The sequence below is a fragment of the Strix uralensis genome, chromosome 2 (assembly GCF_047716275.1).
Source record: "Strix uralensis isolate ZFMK-TIS-50842 chromosome 2, bStrUra1, whole genome shotgun sequence".
Taxonomy (NCBI): Eukaryota; Metazoa; Chordata; class Aves; order Strigiformes; family Strigidae; genus Strix; species Strix uralensis.
This window is the reverse complement of record NC_133973.1, coordinates 16,545,575-16,557,602: the sequence shown is the minus strand read 5'-3', so window position 1 is coordinate 16,557,602 and position 12,028 is coordinate 16,545,575. Positions and strand designations below refer to the sequence as shown.

Here is a 12,028-nt window from a genome sequence, read left to right as displayed (position 1 = left end):
AGTAATGAGCTGTTTCTCTCCCCCTCCCTTCTGTGTCCCACTGTGTGGGACAAGACAATGACTGAATGGTGCATTCCCAAGACTACCAAATTTAGATTTTTTTTTAAATCAAATTTTAAAAATGTTTCAGTTTTACCCTGGGTTTTCAGTGTTTAGCCCTGTTCAACTGCAGAATTATCTTCAGTTACCAGTACACTCTAACTTTTAACACAAGCATATGTTGGGCACATATACTAAAATTTATAACCTACCAGGGGTTGTGCCATCTATTTTCACAGCCCATTCGCTTAGGCAATCCAAATTGTGATTTCTGTTTTTCAATACACTTCATGGAAAAGTATAGGTAGCTTAATGTCACAAAAATAGCCATTCAGGAATGTTTGCATTTTTCTTTTCATAATATGTTGCTAGTTTATTACATTATGTTCACAAATGAACGCCACAAATAATTTTCCTAAATTTCTGAAATGGTCATATAACAAATTTCAGATTAGCAATTTTTTTTTGTATATCAAGCCTTCATACCAGAATAAGCAATTAATGGAATATTTTCTCAGCTTACACTATATTGCTGACAGATTTTTTTCTAACAAACAATTATTTTGGAAAAAAAATGATGTGGGTGTTTTTTGGGTTGCCTTTTTTTTTTTTTTTTCTGTGTTTGTGGGGGTTTTTTTGGTGTGCTAGACTGCCTTCTGGATGTGCTTTATAATGTCAGAGGCTGAGAGGGCATTTCTCACTCCATTTCCTCCAGCTATAATTTACCACAGGATTGTAGATGTATGTGAACTATAACACAGGAAGAAAAATAGTATTTCTCATGATATTGATATTACTGGGTATATTGAATGAAAGACTAGTAACTTAAACTCCAAGCCTTGTGGAACACATGACATTTAAATTTTAATTAAAGAATTTGAAAGGGCTATATTTCTGAGTTTATTTCTTCTGAGTTTATTTCTTCATTAATCTTTTTATTCACAAGGATTAATTGTACAGTGCAAATAAGGTAAACTATCTTGTATAAAAGTGAAAAAAAGTGGTCTGTGTACAATATATATTTGCAAAATCAGCAGCCCAGTTACAATGATAATTTTATGCTGGCAGCTAGCATCTGGCATGCTGACCTCACAGACTGACAGAAAATCTGCACGTAAAATGTACATTTAACTTATTCTGGGGAAAAAGTTGGAAAATTTTGTGCTTACCACAGAAAACTGTCCTGCGTGTACATGTCAGATGGATGACGTTTCCCTGGCAACACCCGAGAGAGCTCGTCTCATTGGGAAGGTGGATTGTCTTCAGAGACTGAGGGTTCCCCCCGGCCTCCCTGCTTCCCATGGGTAGCCCTTGAAGCTGCTGCCCCCCACTGATGGGTGCGGGGGGTGAGCTCTTTCCCCATCAGGACAGATCTTCAACTCCCTGGTCACAAAGTCTTTTTTATTCCATTTTTTTCTTCCACTTACCAGCCGATGCAGATGTCATGTTTTGGTATGTTTTTCTGCAAACGTTTGAGCCGGAGAGCTGATGCCCTGTGTTTTCCCAGGAAAGTCCACTTGCACTTTCTCTTAAATGAAATTCAGACAGACAAAAGTCAAAATTTAAGCTCTAGGCAACAGCTTCCACTGAAAGGTGCTTGTGGCTACGATATTACTGTATTTTCTGAAGGATGGGTACTATTTTAAAGCAAACACTAGTTATAGCTTGGAAGTCCATAGCATCTCCTTCATTCTGCTGGATCCGTTGTCTTTCATCCTGCTCTAGCTCTACACCAGAGTGTAAATTTATCCCCATTTTTTAGCAATTTGCTGTCATGATATCACTAGTAATGTTCCCATGTCCTTCAAGGAAAATGAACTGAGGTTTTGTAGGAGTGTTTTGGGTTTTATAGTGTTTTTTTTAGATGCTCTTGCTGCACAGTATTGTGCTACTGTACCAGGAGAACACAGTACTACTGTTTCAGTTCCAGACATGGGGAGATTCCTTTTTCTTTCAAAGCAGCCCCTTTTCGAGATCCTCAGTCATAGGAATTGTAGCAGCTGTTACCTGGCTCTGGTCCTGATGTGAGTGAGTGCTCATGCCCTAAAGGGAAAGCAAGCTGATAAAGTTCACTTGCTTGCTCTTCCTGCAAGCAGGAACTCAGAGCTTTGGAAGAGAGCACAGCAACTCAGCACAGCCATCCTAATTAGGAAGAGCCAACAGGTTTCCTCTTCATCTGAACTGCTGTTTTTCACCTGCTTATCTGGAGGGGACAAATCCAGCTGTTTCCCTTCCCTTCAAAACTGAGAAAATCACTTCATGGTCTTACTACAAGGGTAGGAAGTAGGTTTCTACTCTCAGTAGAGAGTAGAAAAGGGGAGCGAGGGGAACACTTAACAGTTTCTTTAGGGAAAGATGCATTTGGGGGAAGTATTTCAAGATTGTTTGTCAAAGGTGTTGTTTAAAGATTTCTTACATTTCTAATTAAGAAAAAACAAATATCCATATCTCAGGAACTGACACAAAAGTATAATGAAAATATAGCCAACCTTATAAAGAGACACTATTTTATTCTTTCAAAAACGAATGTAGTTGTGTTGGCAATGATGGGCACAGATGAATAAGGAGCCAAAACCATACGAAATAACATAAAGTGATACCTGCTGTCACGTCATCCTTGAGTTATGGTCTCATCATAATTTCCAAGCTAAGTCAGCCTTTACCTTGTTAGCAGCTTGATAGAAGAGTTGATAAGGGAAACCAATCACATTTGCAGGAAGTAGTATTTATGGATAAGTAATCGGTGCTGTCATTCCCTCTCCCTCCGTAGCCCAAATCAGTGCTGCACCTTACCCCCACTATTTGGCTTGAGTGTTTTGGGCTGCCAGAGGGCAACACAGCAACCAGATTCTGGCCCTTAACGCTGATTAACTTTCCCACAGCAGGTTTCACCAAAGAAGCATAATAATCAGAGGTGCCCTGCTCATGTTCTAAACTGGATAATTAAATTTTTCCTGCCTACATTACCTTTGTAGTTTCAATTACATATTTTTGCCTTTTTTTGTCTGTTAATACACATGATTTCCTGATATGGTGTGCAATATTTCTTTGCTCATGTGTCCACTCCAAATACATCTGTACTTGAACTACAGCAATTCTGCCCCATACCACATTTTTATAGCTCTTGCAGACACTCTAGGAACCAAGGAATATATCTGTTTCCTTGATGGTATAACAGTGATTCATGATACATCATCCTTTACCATACTTTAAAATAAATATACCTGCTTTTTTTATACACTTAAAAACACATGAGCTGCATCATTTGTGAGGGTATTAAGCTCAGCATAAAAGACCCAGAGACCTGGAGAATATCCTTCAGCTCAGAGCTTTTCCATGTCATTATCTAAATCAGTACTTAGAGGGCAGGAACCTGCCTCTCTCATCAGAGACAGTGCAGGCCCTGAATATTTTGTTCATTCTGGGACACAGCTCTTAGCCGGTTCTTTTCTATTATTCCAAAAATAAGTTGAAGCTGTAGCTTAGGTCACCAGAGCTATCCAGAAACATGGGCATAAATTCCAAAGAGTCAAATAAAACCTCACACATCAAATGAGAATACAAAGCAGAAAGATTTGATTCAAGGCATACTGATCCAGGTTGTTGCACTGATGTAATTTCCATCCCTCAGAAAAGCTGAAAGGAAGAAATAATAAAAAATGTTGTAACTAAGCCTATTGCTGCGATCTGTACCTGGGGAATATTGATTCGACACTACTAACTCAAAGGCAGGGGTTCTTGCATTTACTGGAGCATTAATAAGGTGAAGTTGTACTTCTCAGTGATGTTCCACTCCAAACACAATCACTGAATCAGTATTCAAGGCTGCTGTTTCCTACTGGAAAAGTCCACAGCAGAAGTTGAGGAATGAATTGCTCTGGCCATGTAACTTGTAACACATACGCCATAGGAATATGTTAGTTCTGTGGTTTTTACCCAGGCATTTTGACAGGGCTCTTGGACTTTGATGCTCAGTTTTTGTTTGTAAGGTTGGTTCAGATGCTGCTGTGAGATTTCCATTGTTGGGAAACTAAAGGTAATCTGGATACTAAATTTTAATGTAGCAGTACAACGAGACCTTTTTAGCGCAACACACCCCATTACAAAGCATCAGATGTGCCAGCTGAACAGTAGGGCAGCTGGGGCAGGTCTGCAGCAGCCTCACAACAGTAAGGGGGGCTGGAGACCTTGCCTTATCTCATTAACTTCCATCACTTGGTAAGTGTAAGGAGGACAGAGGCCAGAGAAAGGAAAAGGGAGAGATGATATATGGAAGGGGAGGGAAAGAGAACAGACATCAGAACAGGAGCAAATATTGTGTTTGCCTTGGAACTTGCAACAGCTTTTGCTGCCTTGTAGAGCAATATATAAAATTAACTATTTTCATAATTAAAATAAAAAGATACTAGAGCATGCAAACCCAAACTTGTTTTCAGTAGAGATGCAAGACAAAATTTGGGTTCAATGTGAGTCCTTATGTATCTATGCATTTGAGTCAGATGAAGTGACTCAAGTGTAATGTTGTGTTTGGTATAGCTAATGCTGACTTCTTTCTTTGCCTTATCCTCCCCTCTCCTGTCAGACTTAAGCAGGAAAATATTTTGTCTGAATAGGAGTCAATATCTTCTTAATATCAGCGTTTATCTAACCCTGCTTATGACAATAGTTGAATGTTGGCATAATGTTTATTGAGACCATGAGATGGGCTACAAAACCGGACAATACCATTGGCCTTGCTGTTGTTCAGAGTCAAATAACGCTCTAGTCCTGAGTGGGGGAACTATTCAGAAATAGAAGTAAGTCTGATTTTCCTTCTGCCTTGCACCATTACCAGTCACTTACACTTGGGGATGTTATATGTAAAGAATTAATTTTCTTAATGTACTTTATATCCATGGTTAATGAGTGCTGCCAGTGACTGACCATGGGACTGCAGACATACTCTCTATCTTGTTAAGTCTCACATTTCTCAGTGTCATTTTGTCATAGCACATACTGAGGACAGCTCTTCCAGGCACCCTGAAGGCTTGGCAGTGCAACTGTTATACATGTCAACCTAAGAATTTGTGGTTTAGGGCATAAATTTGTAGTGTACAAGCCATTCTATGGTCCTTATTCATGTGGACACTAACCATGAAGTGGGGACACAAAAATGCTGAATGTTTCTGTGCACAGGGTTTTGCTCCACTCTGAAAGGATATGCTGCCAACATCATCCCAGCCATGAGTGCAACATGGCCAGTCACTACACATGCTCTCATTGACACTTTTCATACCTGCTTTTACCACTATACAAAATCCAATTTTCCTTAATGTCGCTCTTCTAGTACATTGTCATCCACTTCTATGCCTTCTGTGCTGCTGAAATGGTGAGAAAAACATACAGGAGCAGGGAATTGAGTGTCTCGGAGTGTTTTGTGAGTTGAAGGTTAGTGTCTTAATCATTATGATAGTCTACTTTTCTGCTTTTCAGCAAAAATTAAGTCCAAGTATATAGAAAGGATCATTGTTGCTTTTTCCTTGATTCTGGAACATTTTCTCATTTTTTAACACTGCTGACTTTATTCAAAACATTTATTAGTGTCATACTACAGAGCAGCTCAGCTGAATCCTGATTCCTCTTTCTTTTTGTTGCAGATTAAACAGCATAGAAATCTATAGGAACTTCACCCAGGACTTTTCAAAGCAGTGTGACCACAGTTGTGAGGCTGGTAATGCTTCACCTGCTGAAATATTTGTTTGGCTCAGCTGTCCCAGGCACCTCATGGTGTAGCTGCATTTCTTGCACTCTTAGTAAGACCTCACCTGCATGGATCAGCAGAGCACCTGAGGAGCTGTATCCCTGGGTAGTACAAATCTTGTCAGCCCTTTACCAGTGAACACAGCATCCCCTAGCATTTCATGACTCAGTGCTCTGGTACTGCCACAATAACTGCATTTTAATGTTTGGATGGGTGTAGCATCTTTCAAGCTTTTAAAAACATTTTAAAGGACTGAACTTGTAAGTAACATCCCTACTCCTATATGCACAAGCATTTAGTCAGACTTTATGAGGGACCTCACATATGTCAGAACAGGTTTTATGCAAAAGTCTAAAGAGAGCAAATGGGGCAGAAGATATTTCCTCTAATTCTTGCTGGAAATGGATCTTAGGGGAGGTATAGCATGGGAGAGAAAAAACATTTTTTGAAATTCTGCTTCCTGTTGCAGTTGAGACGGACACGACAAACATCAGATTGTGTGAAAGCGACCAAAATGGCTGCAAAAGCCCCTTTATTGCTCAAACAAGCTTTTTTATAACCTTCTTCAAAGTAGGTGTTCATACAGGATTGGTTTACTTTAGTAACTAACAGTTCACGATTGGGTGATAGTTTCTCGCCTGAATCGTCAGGACAGTTCTTCTTATCTTAGTTCTCTAATCTTGTTTCCATGGCACTTCTCGGGACTTTCTCACCTCTCATGGATACACTGGAATTTCTTCAAGGTTAAATTCTTCTTCAGTTAGACTAGAGGCAGACCCGCTGCCTCCCCCGACAATTCCCCCTTTTTGTATTTGTGCTAGAAATATTGCAGAAGCAGTCTTCTGCAGGGCCCTTTGCAGAAGACTGGCAAGACATGGCAACATCAAAAGCACAGTCACAATTACCAAGATCATGACCCCCACAGTTTTGACCAGAGATATCAACCATCCAGAAAGTCCCCATCCTTTAAACATCCTTGTAAGCCAATCCAATCCGTCCTCTTCTGTTAGACGCCTCACACCATCCTTCAGCTGCTGTATACTTTTAAAAATAGATTCTGAGTGGTCAGACAAATTCATGCAACATATTCCTTCAAAATCTTCACATCCATGTCCTTGCGCTAAAAGCAAAAAGTCAATTGCAGCCCTGTTCTGTAAAGTAGCATGTCTAACACTATCAACATCAGTTAAAAGGCCACTTAAAGCTAAAGAAGTAGCGTTAGTCTGTTTGCTAAGCCAACATCCCAACTTATTCAAAGTCGTTAAGGCATTTGCAACACCAACTCCTGGTGCCAATATGGAGGCCGTTATGATCTGGCCTGGATTCCAGAATTCAACGTTATCTCGACAAGAACTTTCAAACCGATGAACGGTCCTTGGGACTCGCTTATGTTTTCGAGTCATATTCAGAATCATTGACACATTTGGTGTTAATAACGTGAGGCGTCTGAGGCTACACGGGCCTCCATTCAGTTTAGATGGAACGCCTCCCCAGGCACGATCTCCACAGATTAGAAACACACCAGGAGGTAATGCAAGAGGAACAGCAAAAGATCGTGAGATGTTAGTCGAAGTATAATTGCACCAAGCAGTTGAATTATGATAAGCAGCATTAGTTGCATTCACATTTTGCCCTCTCCGTGTGGTGTTATAGGAGTAATTAAAAAACACACAAGCATCCATTGTAACAGAGCCTAGCAACTCTAGCTCTTGGGGTTCTTGCGTAACCTGTGGAAGGTGACTATATACACCATCCCAATTATCTGTACAATTTTTTGAAGAGTTGCAAAGAGAGAAAACCTGAAGGGTTTGTGGGATTGGCCATGTGTCTACTGGCACTCCCACCAAACAGGTGGAGAATGGATTTTCCGGGTTCGCAGTAGAAAGGCACAAGGTTTCTTGATGTGTCATGTTTGCCAAAGTTACCCAGATATTCTGCTTAGGTTGTGGAACTACCCATCCTTCAGCCTGATGCAGGTTCCAGCACAGGCCGAACACACCGAGCAGGAACCCAGCGAGGGCCGGCATCTGTAGAGACACAAGCATAACCCCTGCCCCAGGTTAATAATTCACATGGTCCACTCCACTGGCCAGTAATTAGATCTCTAACATGCACTTTGATGTCTTTTTGCAAATCCTGTTTTGAAAAAAGAGAAGAGAAATGCTGAAAAAGAGGAGGTAGAGAAGAATTATCCCCGTAATGGAGAAAGTTAAGAACATAAACTGCTTTATCTAAACATGCCTGTGGTGGTTCCCCAATCATTCCCCCTTTTTGTTTTTGAAGCTGCCGCTTCAACGTACTATGTGCACGCTTAACAATTGCTTGTCCTGTTGGGGAATGGGGAATTCCTGTAACATGAGTAACACCCCACAAATTAAAAAATGTTTGAACCTTCTGTGAAATGTATGCTGGGCCATTGTCCGTTTTTATTTGGCGTGGTACCCCAAGCATAGAGAAAGCCTTTTGGAAGTGTCGAACTACATCTTTTCCTGTCTCCCCGTTATGTGCTGTTGCTACTAAGGCATGAGAATAAGTATCAATGGAAACATGAACATACTTCTGTCGGCCAAATTCATTTATGTGAGTAACATCACTTTGCCAAATCTGTAAAGCCTGCATACCTCTGGGGTTAGTACCAAAATACACTGGTGTGTGAGTTCCTTGGCAGTCAGGGCAGGCGGCTACAATAGACCGAGCTTCATCATGAGACAAGCCGAACTGCCGTCGTAAAGCTCGATATCCTTGGTGAAAAAATTGATGTGATAATACAGCTTGTTGCTTTATGTTAGGAACAGTATTAAGAGCCATAGCGGAAACAAGAGCATCCACTCTGGCATTACCTTCTGTATAAAATCCTGGTAAAGTGGTATGACTACGGATGTGCATGATAAAATAAGGTTCTGTCCGTAGTTGAATACTTTTCCAGAGTTCTAAAAGTACATCAAATAATAATTGATTGTCTGACATGGCCAAAACTACTTTGTCTAGTCTAGAAACTAAGTTAGCTACATATGCTGAGTCAGTTACAATATTTACAGGAACAGAAAAAATAGAAAAAACAACAGCCATTGCACGTAGCTCTACTACTTGTGGAGAACCATTTTGATATACTACTTTGTTGTTCCAGTTGTTGTTTTCATACCATACTACTGCTGCTTTACCTGTTTTTCCTGAGCCATCTGTAAAAACAGTAGGGCCGTTCACTGGTTCTGGGCGGCTTAAATTTTTTTGACCAAATGGTATTTCTCGAGCAAATTTCAGTAGCGGATGTGACGGGAGGTGATATGACACCTGTCCTTGAAAACCCGCCATGGCCGCCTGTAGTTCATAATTATTTGCCAAGCACCATTCAAAATACCAATTTTGAACAGGTAAAACAATCTTAGCTGGGTCACGCCCTGTTAGTTCTGTACATCGTTTTCTGGCTTTTATGATTACATCAGCAATAAGCTCAAACAGTCCAGGAGCAGTTTTTCGTGATCGGAATGACAGAAACATCCATTCTAGAATGTGCAGTGGGTCATCCCACTCAGAATTCCACTGCACCAAAGCACCAAATGGTACAGTTTTGTCAATTAGTACAAAGAGTTGCACCAATTGAGACAGATCTATTCGAGAAACAAATTTCTCATGTATAGATCGTTCCACCATGTGAATTACCTTTAATGCTTCCTCAGTTAATACTCTGGGTTCTGTTGGATCATTGGAATTTTTTAATAATTCCAATAAAGGTTGCAGTTGTGAATTGGTCAGTCCGAGATAGGGTCTAATCCAATTCAGAGATCCCATTAACTTCTGTACATCATTAAGGGTTTTAACTTCAAGGTTAAGTTTCACAGGTTGAGGCATTACCTGCCTACCTGTGACTGTTAGTCCTAAATACTTCCAGGGTTCTACTTTCTGCACCTTTTCGGGGGCGATAACTAATCCATATTGTTGTAACGAATCTCTGGCTAAATTCTCCATGTCATTCAACTGCTCCTTGTTGTTTGATGCTAACAGGATGTCATCCATGTAATGGTAACAATAATTGGTAGGGAATCTTTCCCTTACAGGTGACAAAGCTTGTGCCACAAACCATTGACAAATTGTTGGTGAATTTTTCATGCCCTGCGGCAGAACTTTCCATTGATATCTTTTTGCAGGTTCTGCATGATTGACAGAAGGCACAGAGAATGCAAATTTTTCTCTGTCTTGACAAGCTAATGGTATTGTAAAAAAACAATCCTTGAGATCCATGACAATGATTTCCCAATCTTGAGGGATCATGGCCGGTGAAGGCATGCCTGGTTGTAGAGCCCCCATCGTGGCCATGACAGCATTGATCTGCCGCAGGTCATGCAAAAATCGCCATTTTCCTGATTTCTTTTTTATCACAAACACTGGAGTATTCCAGGGGCTCTGAGAGGGTTCAATGTGTCCAGCGGCTAGCTGTTCTGCCACCAATTCTTGCAGGGCCTTTAATTTCTCCATTGGTAGGGGCCACTGATCCACCCACACAGGGTTATTCGTTAACCAAGTTAAAACAAGCGTGGGTTGCCTAACACCCTGCAGCACAGTGGCCCCCGTTAAAAATCCGTAGTAATCTTCACCCCCCACTGTGACAAGCAATCTCTCCCCCATAGATTGAGGGGAGCTGCTGTCACATATGGTTTAACGACTGCTTGTTGGCCCTCAGGATTGGTGATCAGAATTGCCGTAGCTGCTGCTCTTGCTCGTGCGGAGCCTCCCAGCCCCACTACCCCTGTGTCCACATCCTCTGTTGGCCAGGTGGATGGCCACAGATAGTTAGAAATAATAGTCACATCGGCGCCCGTATCTAGGAGCCCCGCAAGCCTTACTGTAGTCGGTGAATGTCCATGATTTGACAGCGTGCACGTCATATGTGGTCGAGATGATGAGACAGTCTGAGACCAGCACACTTGAGGGGGCCCTGTAGAACCGAAGCCTCCATCGCCTCGCAGTCGCTGTTCTGCTTTTGGGACACAACTCAAAAAAGGAACAAGTTGAGCGAGATGAGTACCTTTTGGAATCGTAACAGGTGGATAAAGGGTCGAAACTAATGCACAAATTTGACCCGTAAAGTCAGCATCAATGACTCCCACATGCACGATTAATCCGTTTAAGGTGCTATTTGATCTTCCTATAAGTAACGCACTCAGTCCTCGTCCTATGGGACCCCTCGCCTCAAGAGGGACCTTAACAATGTCTTTTGTAGCTATAGTTATTGTGTCGGCGGTGGATACATCCAACCCTGCTGAGCCAGTTGTTGCGGCTGATAGCTGCTCACAGAGGGGATTTGACCTGCTGTCTGGAGGGGATTTGATGTCCTCACGTGCCCTCTCGCACTCCTCTTGTGGTTTCCCTGTATCGGTTGCCCGTTAGCATGAAACTTGGAACGACATTGTTTCGCGAAATGTCCCAATTTCCCACATTTATTGCAATTAGTTCCTGGTGGGACAGTCATGGGCTGCTTGCCTGCCGACCTTCTGTTCGGGCAATTTACTTTCATATGACCGTCTTTACCACATCCAAAGCATTTTCCTGTATTTCGCATGTTCATGGCAGTAGCTAAAGCCGCCATTTTATGTTCCACTGTACCAACCTTTGAACATGCGGCCACCATGTCAGGAATAGAAGGATCTCCTGGTAAAGACTGTATTATCTTTTGGCAGTCCTCATTAGCATTATCCTTTGCTAGCTGTTTGCACAACATTTGTCTTAACGTTTCATCTTCTACCTGTTTCTCCAATGCAGCAGATATTTTTTCTACAAATTGCAAAAAGGGTTCTTTAGGACCTTGCCGGATAGCAATATACTTCTGTTTTGGAGCTGCCATTTCCATGGTTCGCTTTAATGCTGTAATCCCTATGTGTTGTGCCTGTTCAAGGACAATCGGAGGCCACGTAGCTTTCAGCTGAGGGTTACTAAATGGTCCCTCGCCAAGCAAGGCGTCTTCTCCGAGTCCTAACCTCGGATCGTCTTGTGGCAGTCGAGCATTATTTTGTGCAGCTACTCGTGCCATCTGCCTCCAAGTAGATTGAAACACTTGTAATTGTACTGGCTGAAACAGCACTTGTGCGAGATGTGTAACATCATATGAACACAACAAATCTGTGCTGATTATTCGAATAAGTTGCATCACCTCAGGAGAATTGATTCCAAATTTCTGTGCTTTATTCTGCAAATCCTGCACCACCTTCCAACTGATCGGATTGTGCTCATCATGCTCATTTGTGCCTGCAACAG

The 12,028-nt window shown here is 41.6% G+C and overlaps 1 protein-coding gene across 1 annotated transcript; it reads right to left on the bottom strand.

Annotated features, from left to right (window-relative positions):
- Positions 1–6,495: 6,495 nt before the first annotated feature.
- LOC141939986 (uncharacterized) lies at positions 6,496–10,679 on the bottom strand. The gene is made up of 2 exons (XM_074860758.1): positions 10,621–10,679; positions 6,496–7,806 (listed from the first exon to the last, which is right to left on the bottom strand). Exons 1-2 carry the CDS (start codon positions 10,660–10,662, stop codon positions 6,496–6,498), a joined length of 1,353 nt encoding a protein of 450 aa, XP_074716859.1. The 5' UTR covers positions 10,663–10,679.
- Positions 10,680–12,028: the final 1,349 nt, after the last annotated feature.